The sequence below is a fragment of the Anabrus simplex genome, chromosome 1 (genome assembly GCF_040414725.1).
Source record: "Anabrus simplex isolate iqAnaSimp1 chromosome 1, ASM4041472v1, whole genome shotgun sequence".
Taxonomy (NCBI): Eukaryota; Metazoa; Arthropoda; class Insecta; order Orthoptera; family Tettigoniidae; genus Anabrus; species Anabrus simplex.
The window spans coordinates 1,172,487,527-1,172,508,750 of record NC_090265.1 but is presented as its reverse complement, the minus strand read 5'-3'; the positions used below and the strand labels follow the sequence as shown (position 1 = coordinate 1,172,508,750).

Below are 21,224 nucleotides of genomic sequence, written 5' to 3'. Positions count from 1 at the left end.
AATATTGTTATAGATGTGTTTAGCGAATACGTATTGTATTGTATTGTATTGTATTGTATTGTATGGTATTGTATTGCTTTTACGCGTTCTTTGTAACGATGAATCAGTGTTCTTACAGTCTGTGCCGTGTAACATTTTTTCAGACATTGCACATCACTCAGTATACTTCCGAATAAGAGTATCGATTTTTATTGTTAACAAAAATAGAGTCGAATATTTTTGTGATATTTTATTTTGAGTTATGATTGGCATTTTAATTAAAAGTTCTTAAAAACGTTTAGACTTAAATGATTTGTACTAAACCATCAGCGCTGTGAAAAATGGGTCTTATCTATGACGATAATTTTGGCTCAAAGAAAAATGTCTTTGATCTAATTGGAGAAGCAAACCTCATCAAATTCAAGAATGAAGAAGCAGGGATAATACTATTTGGAGATTTTAACGCAATGATGGGTGAAGAAAGTCCGGTATATGATTAGAGAAATGTTAATAGAGTGAATAAGATATCAAGACAAATAATTCAATAAAGGAGAGAAGTTATTAGAAATGTATCTAGTAAAAAATACTGAATGGTCGGTGATCGGTGGATGAAACGGGGAATTTTACTTATATATCGTATTCTGGAGGGAGTACTATCGATCTGACTATCGCACTAGATAGGCACTGAATTGCATTAAAGGCTTAAAAGCAAAGAACTGGGCAGTATCTCATCATTTTCCCGTTGAGAAGTGAAGGAAAAACAACAGATTACTAAGGTACAAAAACAGTTGGTAAGGTATGGATGGAGAGATGAACATAGAGATAAATTTAGGGAGTATTTTACGAGGTGGGGGTTGAGCGTGTTTGAAATTTTGAAGCTAGGTATTGAAAATGTGTTGAAGAATAATATCATCGATGAAGCAGTACGATTGTTGGAAAGATAAATAGTAATAGCTGGCACTAAAGTGGTTATAAGAAAGAGAAAAGAAAATAATCAGGCCATTTAGTATAGGGTGAGTGTCAAAAAAGAAATCTTTCGTGATAAGGGCACAAAAACGTACAGAAATTAGGGATCATAGGGGTTAAGAATAGAATTCTGCAGAAACAGGAAGGAATACAAATGTTTACTGAGTGAAAATAGAAAGAACTGGCAGCCCAAGGAGGTTAAATGGATATTGTAAAAAGTCGAGAACAAAATAAAGAATTTGTAAGGAAAATAAAAATAGTGAGCAAGCCAATATAAGAAACGATGATGAATTTCTATGGATTACTACGGGGTCGTGATGAATGAAAAGTAAAAAAAGTACACTAACTTTAGAAAGCTTTTCAGTCTGTCGAAAACACTAATTATAGCATAGGCCTACATAACACTATAACATACCAGTAAAATACACGCACTAATAAACAAAATATTAATACATTGCGCAAACTTGTGAATGATTGTGGTTGGTGACGTTTTATGGACAAGTGAGACAAATTATGATTGTAGTAGACCTCCGCTGTCACCTTAGTAACTTTGAGAACGTTTTCTGTTCTTAATCTAAGCTGTTAATCATTCATTACCTCCAGCGACTACCTTTGGACTGACGCCAGTTTCATTACTCCGATCGTGGTGAGGGGAATGCTGTGGGAACTAACTGTTCAGGGGACAGGGGAGGGAAAGTGTTGTCTGGTCATCTTATAATGTCTTTTTTGTGTATTAGTGAGTAAATGCTTGGTAGTGATTTTGATGAAATAAAAGTACGGCATTGAATTAAGGAGTATCTTGGAATACAGTACATTATTTTTAGTGATAAATAATAATGATGGCGCGCGGCCTCCGGGGAGGCCTAGTGCAGGTATTTCAATTTGACGCTGTATAGGCGACCTGCGCGTATGTGAGGGTGGGGCCCTATCTATGATGAATTCTAATGTTGAATTAACCAACTGGAATTAACCACATTGTTACCGAGCTCGATAGCTGCAGTCGGTTAAGTGCGGCCAGTATCCAGTATTCGGGAGATAGTAGGTTCGAACCCCACTGTCGGCAGTCCTAAAAATGGTTTTCCGTGGTTTCCCATTTTCACACCAGGAAAATGCTGGGGCTGTACCTTAATTAAGGCCACGACCGCTTCCTTCCCACGTCTAGCCCTTCCCTGTCCCATCGTCGCCGTAAGACCTATCTGTGTCGGTGCGACGTAAAGCAACTAGCAAAAAATAATAGCAATTAATTGTTAAATTCCCCGTTCCGGTCAGGAATCGAAACCGGGACCCTCTGGACTAAAGGCCAGCACGCTATTCAGCAATGGAGCATGACAAGTGATAAATAATAACCTACCAACACGTCTTGAGTGGCGAGGGTGCTGTCTAAATTCAGAGAACTGAGTAGAGACAAGAATATCCTTACGCATATTCCAGACATTCAGGGTCAGAGCAGACTCCTGTGGAATTCATTAAGCGCTAAATGCAAAAAGTGTGGAATGTTGTTCGACAATTAATTAAGTAGCGCGAAGAAGGGTGATTTTTATAAACGTGTGTGAAGGGCAAGTTAAATGTAGATATAACTATGTCTGATATAGATCGTTGCCATCGTTTAGGGGTGCTAAAACGAACCACAGCTCAGGTTGTTGCTTCGGGTAAGCGCCCTATAATTATAAAATTCGTGCGTTATCATGACCGCGACAGAGTTTGGAGGGCCAAGCGGCTGTTAAAAGGAACTGGCCTTCTACTGACTGAATCCCTGACAGGTATCAGAAAAACTATTCTAAACAGGGCACGTGATCACTTCGGACTCCGACGGGTGTGGACACAGGACGGCCGCATTGTTGTTTTGAAAGACAATGGACAGAAAATGTTTGTTAGCAGCATGGCACAATTAATAGGCCTTATGTGAGCGACGAGATTGACTAGGAAAAACAATGAGTGATATAATAGCGTATAATGTTTGTGTATTTGAATGTGATTGTGTGTGCGAGAGTGATTGTGTAAATATTTCTGGAGGTGTTTATGAAACAACTAGGGTGAGTAGTTTGAATTTTTCTGTTGACAATGGCTAACGTAAATGAGTCAATTATTTATACCGAACAGCATGTCCGTGATGTCATTGACCCTATCCCTCTTCATTGTCGTCCGCCTTCACCCTTACCTTCCCCTTCACCAGCCGTGGCAGGAGACATTCTTAAGGAAAGGTTAGCTCCCCACCAACAATATTTTCAGTGTTGTCATATCAATGCACAATCGCTTCTTTGTCACTTCGACGAAATACAGGCTCTATTTAGTAACAGTAACTTGCATTGTATTTGTGTAACAGAGACATGGTTACAGCAGTCACTCAAATCTGATCTCGTAAAGCTGAATAACATGACGTTACATCGCCTAGATCGTTTAAATCGTGTACGGGGCGGTTGCGCTATATATTGCCGTAGCGACTTAAAAAGTAAAATAATTATGACCTCAGATCCTAAGACTCCATTTCGACCTGAATTCATGTTTGTTGAACTCTTGGTTAATAATCAAAAACTACTGATCGGAGTGGTATACAAGGCGCCGGGCATACGACATATATCTGACCTAGAAGTGGCATTATCGAAGTTAACTCCGCTGTACGAAAACATTATCATTCTAGGTGACTTCAATACTAATCTCCTAGTTACAAGTAACGAATCAACATACTTACAAAACTTATTCCATGGCATGGATTACAATATACTGACACTAGACGCGACTAACCATGTTCACAGAATAAACCACACGTCTCACACACTGATTGACCTTATTATAACAAACAATCCGCAGAAAGTGGTAAAACATGGACAGCTTGCTGTACCAGGTATTTCGACCCACGATATCATATACTTATGTTACTCTCTCAAGGCACCAAAGTACAAAACCAGGTACATAATGCGAAGGGACTTCAAGCATTTTAATACTGAGATAATACGAAATGAAGCATATCAATTGCCGTGGAATGACATTCTACTGACTAATGACATTGATGATAAGGTTGACAGACTGAACTCTTTAATATTAAGACTGTATGACAAACACGCCCCGAAGAAGCAAATTCGAGTTTCTCACCCTTAGTCTCCTTGGCTAACAAATGAAATTAAGTCGGTCATGGCAAATTGTGATGCTTGGTATAGGCGATTTAGGCGAACTGAAAGCACTAGTGATTTCGAAAATTAGCGTATTCTTCGTAATCAAGTTAAGAAATTAATTCGTAACAGCAAGTATAAATATATTCAAGAGATAACAAACAGACGAAATTCAGCACTAATATGGAAACATTTGCATCAGATGGGTATAGGTCGCAGCCTGACCATGCAGACACCCAGTATACCACTTGATGATCTAAATTCTCATTTTACGAAAGCAGCATACACTAAAAATGATATTACTGACAATAATGACTATGATGCTAACTATACTAATAATGATAATAATAGTAATAATAATCATCATCATCGACCAGTTGATGACCTAACTGATGATGATATTAACGCCATAAATGTTCATTCCCGAGTAAATCAAGTAAAATTCACTTTCAAAAAAGTTGGTGCGAACGATGTGAACCGTGTAATTTACTCCCTCAAGTCAGATGCTCCGGGTAATGACGACATACCATTATCTTTCATAAAAAATATTATTGGTGCCATATTACCTATTCTGACGCATATATTTAATCATTGCCTCGTACAGGGAGTATTCCCAACTGTGTGGAAGCACGGTATCGTCATTCCTACTCCTAAGAAGAATTCTCCTAGTTTACCATCAGATTATCGCCCTATATCCATTCTCCCACCCCTTTCCAAAGTACTAGCACGCTTGGTACACGAACAAGTCCTCACTTACTTGACTAACTTCTCACTGCTTGACCCTTACCAATCTGGTTTCAAGAAAGGATACAGCACAACGACTGCCCTACTGAAAGTAACTGATGATATCCGACAGGCAATGGACACTCGACAAGTGACTGTACTGGTTCTACTTGATTTTTCTAGTGCTTTTGATACTGTTGTTCCTCAACTGCTACTTTCAAAGTTGGATTCATTAAATTTCAGCAAGACGGCAATAAACTTTTTCAGTTCGTACCTCAAAAATCGCCGTCAGTGTGTCAAAGTAAATAATAGCAGATCTGAGTGGCTTAACAAACCCCTCGGTGTCCCCCAAGGGTCTGTACTTGGACCATTGCTGTTTGCAATTTACTTACATGATGTTGCCAAATCGATTACACATTGCAAGTATCATCTTTATGCTGATGATCTGCAGATCTACTACCACTCAAGAACTGATAAAATTCAGAGTGCTGTAGAAAAAGTTAATGCTGATTTAAGTCTCATAAGTGATTTTGCACTGAGTAACAATCACAAAATTAATCCTCTTAAAACGCAAGCAATAATCATTCGTACTTCGAAAAACTTACACGTCTTAAAACAATACGAAATTCCTCCTGTAGCACTAAACAATACCATTATTCCATTTTGTAAAACAGTTATGAATCTTGGTGTGGCTATAAGCGAAACATTGAACTGGTCGCAACATGTGACGAAAGTGTGCCAAAAGGTTTAAAAATATATTTCCTTGGTCCTTGAAAATAAAGCTCATTCAATCACTCTTGTTTCCAATTCTCGAATACTGTGATACAGTTTTTATTGATATCAATAACGAGCAAAGCATGAGACTGCAACGTGCCCAAAATGCATGCATCAGGTATGCATTCGACATACAACCATACGCCCATGTATCCCCATTCTATACACAATTATCTTGGTTACGACTGAATGGCAGACGTAGACTCCATGCAACTACTTTGGTGTATCAAGTGCTTTCTGAAAACACTCCTCCTTACCTATCCACCAGATTTCGCTACCTTAGTTCCCTGCACCTGTTCAATACCCGGTCAGGCTGTACGCTAGAAATTCCTGTGCATCGAACCGCAACCTACAACAGTTCGTTCACGATCACCGCCACGAGCTGGTGGAATGAACTCCCCAATGACATCAGAGAAGCTAAATCTAAGACAAAATTTAAAATCCTTTGCCAGCGTCATCTTTTAAGCACTTCCAGTCTTTCTTGAGTGTGAATGGGATGCATGAATGACAGTGAATATGGTTGTTTATTGCAATGTGTTCCTGTATCTAATTTAGTTATACTTTACTCACCTTAGTTTAGTTAGTGATACTTTAGTTGCTTTAGTTATACTTTAGGTTGTAAAAATTTCATATGTATAAATTTTATGTAAAAATTACATTGTATATACATGAAGTGGTTAAGTGTAAGAAAGGGCCGGGAGCCCTAACTTCGCCATAATAAAGACGCTTTAATAATAATAATAATAATAATAATAATAATAATAATAATAATAATAATAATAATAATAATAATAATAATAATAATAATAATAATAATAATCGTTAATGTACGCCAGGTTTGGTTGGCTATGTAGTGGGGTGAAGGGAATGCTGTAAGCAATAACTCTGTTCAGTGGAGAGAGTAAATACATGATCATGATTTTGACGAAACAAAAGTGCGGAATTGAATGAAGGAATATCTTGAGACATTGTCTTTAGTGATTAGTAATAACCGACTAAAACATCTCGAGTGGAGAGAGAATCGAGAGAATTTAGTGCAGACAAGAATACGCCCTATACTAGAATACTTCACACCTGTTTGGAACTCTTCTCATCAGACCTCTATCCATAGATTAGATTCAGTACAACATAAATTTCTTCGTTTATATTGATTTAGAGCAGGGTTCTCATATGATAATGTTAATTATACATCCCTACAACAGTCTTTAAATCTGCATAGCCTGTCACAACGCCGTGAATTTTTGGATACACTCTTCATTTTTAAATTTCTTCATTCCTTGGTGAATTGTCCACAACTCCTTGCAAAAATTAACGTACATGTACCAGACACGCACAAGGTTCAAGAATACATTGTCTACAAATTGGCATAGAACTAACTACGCATTCAATGGGCCAATTGAACGAATGTCAAGATCTCTAAACAAAGTGGATATTGATATATTTAACTGCTCATTATCAAAATTTAGAAATCACTTACATAATCTCCAGAATTGGCTATTACTTTCCTGTGATTACTTGTAATATAACCTGTGTATATATCTGTACATATTTTTCTACTTATACTCCATTGAACTTTCTTTTTAGTGTGTTTTGTTCTGTTTATTCTTCTCTACTGTTATGTAAAATGGTATTACCGTTAATAAAGTATTATTATTATTATTATTATTATTATTATTATTATTATTATTATTATTATTATCCTAAGCCCGTGTCACAGTAGCCCTTCTATGCGATTCACAAAAGACATAAGATGACCAAACAACACTTCTCCTCCCTTCTCCACGGAACAATGTTAGTGCCTACAGCATTCCCCTCAATCTCCTACTACCCCCTCCCCTCTCTACTGAAGAGAGTTGGCGCTTATAGTATTCCTACACCCCCTACATAGCAACCACGAGCGCATTAAGGGAATTGGCTTCCTTCCAAACGTAGTCGTTGGAGATAATGGACGATTAGCTGTAAAACAATAGTGAAGTCGGTATCATTCAGTGTACTTTAAATTTCTCCTTAGCCTGCTATTTTTCTGACTTTGTAGATATTCCTGTACGGTACTTCATCTTTCTGACTTAATAAATTGGAGGTGGTCGAATTTCTGTGAATACATTCTTGTAGGCAATAGATTTTCACTTGGTACTGCGATTATACAGGCACAAGAATGATGTCAATAACTCTTCCAGTCCGTTTATGGCGGTATAAAGGTGTCACATTTGGAGCACTCGTACATTACATGTTACGACTTGTGATGGAATATCCGTGACACTTGAAAAATGACCTCAATTAAAAAGTCCTTAAACCTTTTGTCTTACAGCTGGCACGTTCAGTGGTGTTGGGACCGTGTTCTGTGCTGGTTTAGTACAATCTACAAGTCTCAGGTAACACTATCTAGCCGTCTACCTGTTGTTAATATGAAGAAACGATCCTATAGTTGCAATGTAAGCTTTATGTAGGACAGATGTACGTCTTGTGGCATGGGCAGGGTTTTCTTCTATTCGAATTATTTAAGTTGCTTCAGTACTGTCCTCTCACACCCTTTAATCTACTTTTAGGGAGCTAATTTCGAACATTCCTTGTTTCTGATTCAAATTCGGGTCACCACCTTATGCGTTGTGTAGTAAAGTGTACAACTGCAGTTGACTGAGCCTTGGTTTGGGATAGGTCCATCAGTACTTGAAACAAAGTACAGTCACAGCATTTTCACCGAATGCCTGTGGCGAACTCAAAACCACGCAAGATAGATAGCCACTGTCAGAACAGGTTTACCGAGCAAGTGGCTATGTAGTTTAGGGCACGTAGCTATCAGGTTTCAATCGGGAGATAGTGGGTTCGAACTCCACTGTCAGCAGCCCTGGAGATAGTTTTCCATAGTTTTCCATTTTCACACCAGGCAAATGCTCGGACTGTGCCTTAATTAACACCATAGTCGCTTCCTTCCCACTCCTAGCCCTCTCCCATACCATCGTCCACATAAGACCTATCTGTGTCGGTGCGACGTAAAGCAGCCTGTAAAAAAAAGTTAATATTTATTTTTAAATATCATAGGTAGTAAAGCGTCCACCATTGTGGTGTAGTGGTTAGTGCAATTAGCTGCCACTCCTGGAGGCCCGGGTTCAATTCCCGGCTCTGCCACGAAAATTTGAAAAGTGGCACAAGGACTGGAAAGGGCTTCACTCACCCTCGAAGGTCAACTGAGTAGAGGAGGGTACTATTCCAACCTCAGCCATCCTCGAAGTGGTTTTCCGTGGTTACCCACTTCTCCTCCAGGCAAATGCCGGGGTGGTACCTAACTTAAGGCCACGGCCGCTACATTCCCTCTTCCTTGCCTGTCCCTTCCAATCTTTCCATCCCTCCACAAGGCCCCTGTTCAGCATAGCAGGTGAGGCCGCCTGGGCGAGGTACTGGTCTTCCTCCCCAGTTGTTTCCCTCGATCCGAAGTCTCGCGCTCCAGGACACTGTCCTTGAGGCGGAAGAGGTGGGATCCCTCGCTGAGTCCGAGCGAAAACCGACTCTGGAGGGTAAACAGATTAAGAAAGAAAGAAAGAAAGAAAGAAAGAAAGAAAGAAAGAAAGAAAGAAGGAAAGATAGAAAGGTACCTAATTTAAGGTTACGGCCGCTTTCTTTCCTCTTCATTGTCCATCCCTTCCGATCATGTACTGACCCTCCATCTCATTTGTATCCCCCGATCCAAAGTTTCGCGCTGCAGAACACTGCCTTGAGGCGGTAGAGGTGGGATCCCTCGCTGAGTCCGAGGGAAAACCAACCCTGGAGGGTAAACAGATTAAGAAATAAATAATTATTTCTAATGGACAGGGGGTTTATAGCAAGATCGAAACAGTGATTTTACACTCCCAGAAAAAAAAAAAGTATGATGGAAATCAACCAGACTTATTGGAGATCAATTTCTAAAACATTTTTCTTATATGCACCTTTTCGATAGGAGGTTTAATACGGGAGATATCATTTGCAGTTTTGCAGTCTAAGTTCCATAGGTCATAGCCCCAAAGCGGGCGCGTGTAAAGCATATTTCTTATAACTGGAAAACTACTGGAAATATTTTACTTGGCATCCACATGTACAAAGGTAGGTTTTAAGGTCCATATCATTTCAAATTCCCGGAACTGACTAGGGCTTTATAGAAAAATAAAACTGATTATACTCTTACCCAAGACCAACTTCAATGGACATCTAGCAACTTTAATGGAAATCTAGTTCAAAATCTTTTTTCTCATGTGCACCTTTTCGATAGGAGGATTAATAAGGGAGATAATATTAACATAGCCCAAAAGATGTGGAACGTGGAGCAGATTTGTTATCGATATAAATAAAATCATAATGACCGTGTGACTGTGCATTGAAAATTTGGCAACATTTTCGTACAGTTATCCGTTTCAAGTGTGATAATGAGCATCTGCCCTTATTTTTTAGCTCTGGTATTTGTTTGTCGGCTTGTCAGTTTGTCTGTTTGTCTGAGTTCGTATAACTGGAAAATTACTGGATACATTTCTACCACCGAGCTCGATAGCTGCAGTCGCTTAAGCGCGGCCAGTATCCAGTATTCGGGAGATAGTAGGTTCGAACCCCACTGTCGGCAGCCCTGAAAATGATTTTCCGTGGTTTCCCATTTTCACACCAGGCAAATGCTGGGGCTGTACCTTAATTAAGGCCACGGCCGCTTCCTTCCCACTCCTAGCCCTTTCCTGTCCCATCGTCGCCGTAAGACCTATCTGTGTCGGTACGACGTAAAACAACTAGCATTTCTACCAAACTTCATATTTAGAATCTACCTGTCCGTGGGTAGGTTTTAGGTTCTAAAACTCTGAATGGACTGGGGATTTATAGGAAGATCGAAACAGTGATTTTACACTCCCAGAAAATTTGCAAGACCAACCTGAATAGAAATCAATTTCTAAAATGTTTTTCTCGTGTGCACCTTTTTTTTATAGGACGATTAATGAGGGATATATCATTAACGGACTGTTTTGCAGTATATCCCAGTAGACTTAGCCCAAAAGCGGGTGAAATTTGTAAGCTACTCATACAGGATTGTGTTATTAGGTGCATATGACGTCAAGGTATCACTTAGAGTTAGCGTTTGTAGAAAGATTATTCCCAATAGACGTATATTCGCTAAATTAGGTCTCTCAAAGGACTGTATTTAACAAATGTCTAAGAATATCTTATTTCCGTTATTTTACGCCGTATGCGTATTTTTCGTACGACAGGTAATAACCGAGATGCTTATGAAAAATTGGATTTTTAGTTCAAGTCCCGTGGAACACTTGGTAGATGTAACTTTAAGGTTGGTTAACGGGAAGAAGTAAACAGCAATTTTACTCCTTTCGATAGAACATATAATAAGGGAGGTTATCATCAACGATGGGTTTCATTAGTCTTCAGCCATAGCGACACTCCAATGGTCAGAGAGACAACAATATGTAACTGAGAAGCAGGGAACTGTACCGTACAATAAACTCTGAAATCGTCCTCAATCTGTCTAAAATTTGTTCAGCTTTATCGTACTTCACGTTACTCGTAGAAATATATCAGTTTAACTTTCGAAATGCTAGTAAATAAATAAATAAATAAATAAATACATAAATAAATAAATAAATAAATAAATAAATAAATAAATAAATAAATAAATAAATAAATAAATAAATAAATAAATAAATAAATAAATAAATAAATAAAATACATTGACTTTCTTAATATGTTTACCCTCAAGAGTTGGTTTTTCTCTCGGACTCAGCGAAGGATTCCACCTCTGCCGCCTCAAGGGCAGTGTCCTGGAGCGTGGGACTTTGGGTCGGGGGATACAACTGGGGAGGATGACCAGTACTTCGACCAGGCGGCCTAAACTGCTATGCTGAACACGAGCCTTGGGGGAGGGGGGAATTGGAAGATTGGAAGGAATAGACAAGGAAGAGGGAAGGAAGCGGCCGTGGCTTAAGTTAGGTACCATCCCGGCATTTTACTGGAGGAGAAGTGGGAAACCAAGGAAAACCACTTCGAGGATGGCCTCTACTCAGTTGACCTCCCGAGGCTGAGTGGACCCCGTTCCAGTCCTCGTACCACGTTTCAAATTTCGTGGTAGAGCCTGGAATCGAACCCGGGCCATCACGAATTCCCGTGCGATGAACGGGTACAAATGCTAGTAAATAAATAAATAAATAAATAAATAAATAAATAAATAAATAAATAAATAGACTACGAATATTCTAAAAATTCACCTTCTAGTCTTCTTATACAGGAGTTTGTAGACACTCTGTATACATCAACGATTTGCTGATATAATTTGGCTCTTAAAACTAGAAGATACTGTATTGAATGAGGAAGGCTTGGTCAAACATCTAATCAAGAAATGTGTTGTGAATTCAAATAAATTCAATTTGTATAGAGGTTTATTTTCCTATTTAGTAACTTAGCATATCAGAAATCAGGATTAATGAATCACTCAGTGGAAGGAAGTATGTGGTTTCTGATAAATGAAACATCATTACTCTAAAGGACGAACGTGGACAAAATTTAAACGTCATACCTAAAGCTGCCGCACTCCAAGTTCGGCAATCTCTGCGTATTGAGCGCGGGGTGGAGATTAAGGACTGATGAGCTTCAGTTGAACAATAAATGCACGGCGCCTAAGTACTTCTGACAAGGAAACTATCAATACGGTCGTTTCGAAACCGACAATGCAATTTCGCTGAGAGGATGTGTGGACCATAAGAAAGCAATGTACAAGAAATTAGCTGTCATTTAGACCTGTAAGATCCCGAAATCGACACAGAAATGTCTAACAAGATTGCACGCGTTAGCATATAGCTGGACGTGGACAGTTCTGGTGACCAGCTGAGGCAAGCGGGTACCTTGAGCTTTTTGCTGTTTGTTTTACGTCGCACCGACACAGATAGGTCTTATGGTGACGATGGGATAGGAAAGGCCTAGGAGTGGGAAGGAAGCAGCCGTGGCTTTAATTAAGGCACAGCCCCAGCATTTGCCTGGTGTGAAAATGGGAAATCACGGAAAACCATCTTCAGGGCTGCGAACAGTGGGGTTCGAGCCCACTATCTCCCGAATACTGGATACTGGTCGCACTGCAGCTACCGACCTCGGTTTGAGCTTTCTGTGACAGGTAGTTAACACATGTTCCTTTGACAGAGCAGTCATGAATCACGCTAATTTTCTAGAGTATGCAATACGTTAATTGCGTAGAAAAGGTTTCTCTTCTTCCCGTGAAATAACTTCGGAGAAAGGGAGTTGGTTCGACAAGTGATCGAACTAATTAAAAATCATCCCATGTGTGCGAGCATTTTCTCGGAGAGGAATAGTGATAGGAAAAGTAACAGCCGTAGCAGCAAAACCTCTTCTGCATCATCTGAAAGAGAAGACAGCACATCATTGGCAGGTACGAGCCCGAGTCTGATTCCCGTCAGTCCAGAGAAGCGGCACTGCATTCACCTAACAAATCTACCAGTTCAGGCTACACTTCCAGTCCACAGAAGAAAGTGAAACACACTGTAGATCTTGCGTATTAGACGAAAGCTGTAAATTAATGGTTAAATAAGAGGGGATGAGAAGAAATTGTATAGGTGACATCACTAGACATGTGTGCATGTGGAGAAACCAATTAGAATCTACAATCTATGTCAGAAAGTCCCGTGGAACACAGGAAATTGATGTATAAAGAATGATTTTCTCGCTTTGCAGAAGCAAGAAGTTTGAAGCAGAATGTTTGTAATGAAGACCTGCGGTTGTTGGCCTTGGATAATTCAAGAGAGATTTCAACTAGGCAAACAGCGATTTCAGCGCACCTACTGGTTGGTTGAGTTGAGTTGCCGAATGAGAGTAGGAAAATCACGAAATTTGTATCCCGTGCGTATCTGAAAGAAGAAGAGGAAGACAGGTAAAGTCACACAGAAATTTGTGGAAGCAGCTAAAGAGCGATTTTTAGATTACATCCCTTCTTCAAAATACAATGCAGATCAGTGTGGTTTCGTGCACGAACTGAAAGCAAAAAGGACTATCGTTTGTTGGTGATAAACGTACAGAAGCAGTTGCGCAATCAGTGCATTCACCCATCCGTACACAATTAAGCCTACTGTTCGAATGGCCAGTACATTTTTCCCGAAATTATTTATTGTACCACAGGAGGCAACTGGAACTTTTGGTCCAAGAGTTCTCAAAGAAATGTTTCGTACCGAAAATATAATTGTAACAGCCACAAGATCGGGGAACATGTGAGAAAAGGAATTAATGTATTGGTTTAAAGAAGCCTTATCCCCATTCGAGAAAGACAAGTGTTGCTACTATTAGATTCCTGGAGTACCTAGATAAATGTCGCCTTGACTAGAGGGAAAATACAGCCTTTGGATAAGGTTTTCGTCTTTTAACAGACATTGTGCCCTGTTGTGAAGACTTCCTGTTTGATGTTTATCAAAGAAACAGCATACTGAAAATGCAATCCTTCATTTATTTTCCGTTTTCTTCCTCACGGTTCAAGGACCTGATAAAAAAAAATCATGGTTCGCAGCCAATTACACCTAAGTATTTACGTTGTTACGTATTTTCACTCCATCATCAACAACAACCCCATGGCACTACAGCCCTTGAAGGGTCTTGGCCTACCAAGCGACCGCTGCTCAGCCTGAAAGCCTGCAGATTACGAGGTGTCGTGTGGTCAGCACGACGAATCCTCTCGGCCCTTATTCTTGGCTTTCTAGACCGGGGCCGCTATCTCACCGTCAGATAGCTCCTCAATTCTGATTACGTAGGCTGAGTGGACATCGAACCAGCCCTCAGGTCCAGGTAAAAATCCCTGACCTGGCCGGGAATCGAACCCGGGGCCTCCAAGTAAGAGGCAGGCACGCTATCCCTACACCACGGGGCCGGTAGTATGATCACAGTACAGCAAATTATTCTCAATTGACTAGAAATTTCAGCCCATCACACTGAGGATGGCAATACATTTGTATTGAAACAAAACGGTACGCATGGTAAATCATGGCAATAAAATAGTTTGATTTGAGATTTGACATACTGTACTTTCAACAGCACGAAATATATAATACAGCTTCCTGCAGAGGCGTTGCTATATATAAATGAGGGTCAAAATCTGCAACCTCACCAAGATATACATGGAGAAAACAAAGCAAGCGCACAAACAACAAAATGAAAACCAACACAATATTTACCGTAAGGGCAGTAGCACAAAATACGAAGCGTGGAGGACAAAAACATGAAGGAGAAAGGGCAGGATCTTACATTAACGTTTGACAGGTTGCCAGGTCAATATTACTAACTACTAAATAACAGACAAGATTAAATTTAAAATAAGGAATTTTTACTTAATAAATTAAATATGAAAATAAAAATAAAAGTACAGTTAAATATATATTTTCTTGTGAAAACCAAAACGCAATTAAAATCAAAGGGAGAAACACTATTTTTATAATGAATTTTGAATTAAGATAAAATGAAGCTGATATCAACATAGGTTTTCTCCAAAAATCAAATTTGGAAAACACATAACTGATACCATTCAATAAAACAGTCAATTACGTTAACTAAATGTACAGCAAGATTAAAATATTTAAAAAAGAAAAAAATTGGTTGCAACCAAAATATTTGAACGATAAACAAAAGGTAATTACCACATGGAAATTCATTTAAAAATTAAATAGTCAGATGATCATCAGTATGCGGGCCCGCGACTATTAATACTGCTTAAAATTGAAATTTGCTACTCTACCAAACAAATAATAAGTCAAACGCAAAAGTACAAAGAATTTAGTGTCTTCAACTGCGAATTAAAATGACATAAATTAATCAAACAAGATTAAATTATAAGAAAACAATAGTGGAAAGCAATTCCAACAAAATGAAGAATATCAAGGGAAAAATACTATAAACGTTCCCACATAAAAACAGAACACGGAGGCGCACAACGGAAACAACCATTTACCGACGCCAAGCCATCATCCCATAATAGTCATCAAAGCCCCAAAGTTTATAACGTGCCCATCAGATAAGATTAGAGGAGAAGACCGATTACGTAATAATAACAAAGGCAAGGAACCCCAAACAATGAGTAGTATGTGACAAGAAAACGTTAAGAAAATAAAAAATATTAAGTTAAATATCGACCAGCAAATTTCAATTTTTCACAGACTTGACGTAATTAAAAATAATAATTATTATTATTTATCCAATAAGTGATAGTCGAAATTACATTAGCTTTTGTTAAACAGTTCGCCTACAGCTTAGATAATTTAGAATAGAGGGGGATTTGGATTACACTAGGATACGTACATGAGGTGTCATTAATTAAAGTCCCGAACAATGCAAATAACGATCACATCCAATTAATTAGCCATGAAGTCAATAGGAACACAATTAGAAGGCAAATACAAACAACGAAGAAAAATTAGGAAGGATAATTAACACCAAAATAAAATAACAGCGTTAAATAATAATAATAATAATAATAATAATAATAATAATAATAATAATAATAATAATAATAATAATAATAATAATAATCACGACGATAACAATGATAATAATACTACTAATAATAAACATCTCAAAGAATAAGTAGGCAAACAAAGTACGCATGACAACACAGTAAATTTAAACAACTCATACAAAATACAGCCTCATAGACGCATAACTAGCGATTCCAAATTCCCACATAATTTAGTTACATACATACATACATACATACATACATACATACATACATACATTATCATTATAGACTGTTATGCCTGTTATGTTCAGTCTGCAAGCCTCTGAGAATTTACTAAACGTCGCCACAATCCTCGATTTGCAACTAGTGTTGTGGCCTAATTTAGTTCTATACCTCTTCTTTAAATCGTTAGAAACCGAGTCTAACCATCGTCGTCTTGGTCTCCCTCTACTTCTCTTACCCTCCATAACAGAGTCCATTATTCTCCTCGGTAATCTATCCTCCTCCATTCGCCTCACATGACCCCACCACCGAAGCCGGTTTATGTGTACAGCTTCATCCATCGAGTTCATTCTTAAATTAGCCTTTATCTCCTCATTCCGAGTACCCTCCTGCCATTGTTCCCACCTGTTTGTACCAACAATCATTCTTGCTACTTTCATGTCTGTTACTTCTAACTTATGAATAAGATATCCTGAGTCCACCCAGCTTTCGCTCCCGTAAAGCAAAGTTGGTCTGAAAACAGACCGATGTAAAGATAGTTTCGTCTGGGAGCTGACTTCCTTCTTACAGAATACTGCTGATCGCAACTGCGAGCTCACTGCATTAGATTCACTACACCTTGATTCAACCTCACTTACTATATTACCATCCTGGGAGAACACACAACCTAAATACCGGTACTTGAAATTATCGACCTGTTCTAGCTTTGTATCACCAATCCGCCATTCAATTCTGTTGAATTTCTTACCTACTGACATCACTTTAGTCTTCGAGAGGCTAATTTTCATACCATACTCATTGCACCTATTTTCAAGTTCCAAGATATTAGACTGCAGGCTTTCGGCACAGTCTGCCATTAACACCAAGTCGTCAGCATAGGCCAAACTGCTTACTACATTTCCACCTAACTGAATCCCTCCCTGCCATTTTATACCTTTCAGCAGATGATCCATGTAAACTACGAACAGCAAAGGTGAAAGATTACAGCCTTGTCTAACTCCTGTGAGTACCCTGAACCAAGAACTAATTCTACCATCAATTCTCACGGAAGCCCAATTGTCAACATAAATGCCTTTGATTGATTTTAATAATCTACCTTTAATTCCATAGTCCCCCAGTATGGCGAACATCTTTTCCCTCGGTACCCTGTCATATGCTTTCTCTAGATCAGGGCCTCTCAAACGCCCAAACTCTCACGCGTGCAGAGCGAGGTGCATAGGCTCTGTGCACTGTGCATCGGTACGCTTCGCCTCAACTCGGCTTGACTCGGATGGTGTAGTGTGCTGAGAGCGACGAAGCGTTTGATGGTAGACGACGTGTTTATCAGTGAAATAGATAAGCGCACGACTACAACATAATAATGGAGCAACCTGTTTCGAAGAAAACAAAGACTTCCGAAAGTCCATTTCAATCGAACTGTGAACTTTCGTTTTTTTTTTGTTTGTTTGTTTGTTTGTCGTGACGATAACGCCAAATGCTTAATTTGTGGGACGATAATTAAGTGCGTAAGAAAATCGTCTATTGAAAGACACTACATTCGGAAAATTATTGTGAAATCATAGGAGACGCCAGAGAGAAAGAATTAAGGAAGTTGAAACATCTTGAAGAAGAGCATTCTATATCCACACATGAGGTTTGTTCCAGTGCTGTAGCATTTTCATTTTGGTTACAGGTTCTGCATTTTTTAAATTATGTTTACATTCCTCTCAAACATGTATGTGTATTTCTAATTCACTTTTTTAATTTTTTTAATAACACTGGTAACCTTGTCCCATACAACTGTGCGTCTCTGCTCACCACACGTAAACATTTCGCAGTGGGGGAGAAACAGCAGTGAAGGTGAGGAACGCGGAGACAGGCCGAACGCGGAGACAGGTGTAGGGAGAGAGGAGTGGGGGGTCTGCACTCTGGTCAACCAAGCGAAGTCGTCTTTTGCACCGTGCACAGTGCATGCACCACGCGCATGCACCCTGAGAGGCCCTGCTCTAGATCTACGAAACATAAACACAACTGCCTATTCCTCTCGTAGCATTTTTCAGTTACCTGGCGCATACTGAAAATCTGATCCTGACAGCCTCTCTGTGGTCTTAAACCACACTGGTTTTCATCCAACTTCCTCTCAACTACTGATCACACCCTCCCTTCCAAGATGCCAGTGAATACTTTGCCTGGTATACTAATCAATGAGATACCTCGATAGTTGTTGCAATCCTTCCTGTTCCCTTGCTTATAGATAGGTGCAATTACTGCTTTTGTCCAATCTGAAGGTACCTTACCAACACTCCATGCTAATTTTACTACTCTATGAAGCCATTTCATCCCTGCCTTCCCACTATACTTCACCATTTCAGGTCTAATTTCATATATTCCTGCTGCCTTATGACAATGGAGTTTCTTTACTATCCTTTCCACTTCCTCAAGCATAATTTCACCAACATCATTTTCCTCCTCCCCATGAGTTTGGCTGTTTGCAACACCACCAGGATGATGTCCTTTCACATTGAGAAGATGTTCAAAATATTCCCTCCATCTCTCCAGTGATTCCCTGGGATCTATTATGAGTTCACCTGAATTACTACATACTTTCACGAATAAATTCGATAACCGATATAACAAATTTTGTTACCAGACGCTTACAGTTTTTAATTAACGAACCGACGTTTCGAAGGATGTGCTCCTTGGCTGTACGAGATCACTTGAATAATATATACTTTCCAGTACTTACTTGAGTAGAGTTATCCAATACTAAGACTTACAACACATTTAGAACTTGCCATGCTGTTAACGGTTAATACACACCCAAAGTTTTCTTCTTACACCAATGAAAAATTTAAGGTTGGAGCACACTGAGAAGCATTTAAAAAGTATAGGGCATAACCCTAACGTCTTCGGACTTATCCTCCAGAGTCAGGCTCCATTACTAACGCTCCCCCTTTACGCCAAGATGTCTCTTTAAGAGCTCTACTTAACGCAGCCATGTTGAACGGTGGCAGCAAACACACTGTCCTTGCTCACACGAAGCAGGCGGAAGAAGGAAACTTCCAGCATTCAAAGTCCCCACTGCGCAAGCCCGCAGCAATCGAACGATAATCGAGCGAATCTGATTGTTCCAGGAAATACGTAACAATAGGAGATATAGTTTTTTAATTAAATGTGCACGGTAAATTCCACAATTAGACAACAATCCCAAACAATTGCCAATAATGTTAGATAACGTCTCGATTCACAAGTAGACATGCCAAATAAATAAATAAATAAATAAATAAATAAATAAATAAATAAATAAATACTCGTAGATGTTTTCATGTTACAATTCCATTATGCCAAATAAATATTTGTTGACATTTTCACGTCACAAAATATATTACAGTATTAACATACTTAAACAGTTCTGTCACACTCTTTTCTATGTTGGAAACTTGAAAAATGGCAACATTTATTTTTTCTAGATACTGTACAAACTAAACTATATGTCACTGCACCCGTGGGTGTTTGCAGTAATAGGACTCCCCTGCTCGCTCTGACACGCTACTGCCGCCTGACTAGCTCTTATATCATAACTTATATCATAACTTATAACTTATATCTTAACTTATATCTTAACTTATATCTTATATCTTATAACTTATATCATAACTGCAGCCTATGCCCGTGTCAATATTCAGTATTATTGACAGGAGGAGTGAAATATTTATTCTTTTAAACTACCATAAAGTTAAAATTTTCGGTGGAACTGAGGTGATTGCGTTTTCCGGAGTATTATATATAAAATATATTACTGTTTCTTACCAATTAGCGTAAATTACATATATTATATGCCTTGCTTATAAAGGAAGATTTCTGAGGTAAAAATTATCACAAGAATGGAATGGATTAGTTCTTTGGAGAACGGCTTGTTGACTGTGTAATCTTACTGTAATACTTGCCTTAAAGCTGGGCGCCATTTGTAACTTTAGTGCAACCATGAATGATATATTGCAAAAATACGGGTATTTGAGCGCCAGAATTCACCAGAGGATCTCTCAAATTAAAATTAAATTAGTGCTAGAAGAAATGAAAATCTCATCCCAAGTCGCGTTTATGAACCGCAAATCTGGTATTCTGGTAAACATACAATTGTGAAATAGCAAGGCACAAGGATTTTTGTACGAGGAATCGACAAGTAAACTCGGAAAGTTTAACATATTCAAATAAACATCTCAGACAAAATACCGAGTGAAATACTCAACAAAATCCTATCAGAACGACATTCATAACATGTGTTAAAAATTTATACACGTCATTTCCCCATCACAGTTACCTTAGTGACTTTTAGTTCGATATTTTAATAGGACCACGTTAGTACTCCCACGTTTATCATCACTTAATGAGGTTCAGGTCGTCTCGTGGATTTGTACCACGCCAGATGCGTAATAGTTAGCATCACGTTCCACCTGCATGACTCGAAAACTTCCGATGGAATTCTTGATAAACTCGACTTCAGCTCAATGAATAAATTACAGAAGATTAATGGCATATACTGAATGCCGTTGCACTGTGCATATCTCTAATTGAGAACAGTACGGTGTCTGGTAGAGTGATAATCCTATTTTACTTTAAACTTTGAACTTTAAGTAGGTCACTGACCTACAGGACAGGATGTAGGTCAGGTGTTGAGGTAAGTCAAGTGTTGGGGTAAGTTGTGATTTGGGTTAGGTCCGTGGTGGCCATTTTTCCTAGACGCCACGTGCCTATGGCAACGACCTTGCCATGCGCCAGTGGTGTCCATCTTGCCTAGCAACCAAGCAGCGTCTGCCTGGGTCGGGGCCTACATGATTTTATTGTCGGATGCCCTTCCCTGTAGTGGGATAGGTCACTGCTAGGTCCGTGAGTCTTATCTACCCACGCAGCTGCCAGCTCGGCCACCACGTGCACGGCAATCGTCTCGGGTCGGTGGCGATGTCTAGCAGCGAAGTGCTGCATCAGCCAGTGGCGGCCATCTTGCCCCTGGG

At 39.1% G+C, this 21,224-nt stretch overlaps 1 protein-coding gene across 1 annotated transcript in view; it reads left to right on the top strand.

Annotated features, from left to right (window-relative positions):
• Nucleotides 1-21,224, top strand: part of LOC136858405 (lymphocyte antigen 75) — a 63,254-nt gene that overhangs the window by 2,556 nt on the left and 39,474 nt on the right. Inside the window, exon 2 of the mRNA XM_068225557.1 lies at nucleotides 7,858-7,921. Coding sequence (XP_068081658.1) covers nucleotides 7,858-7,921 — 64 coding nt within the window. The remainder of the gene's footprint in view (nucleotides 1-7,857; nucleotides 7,922-21,224) is intronic.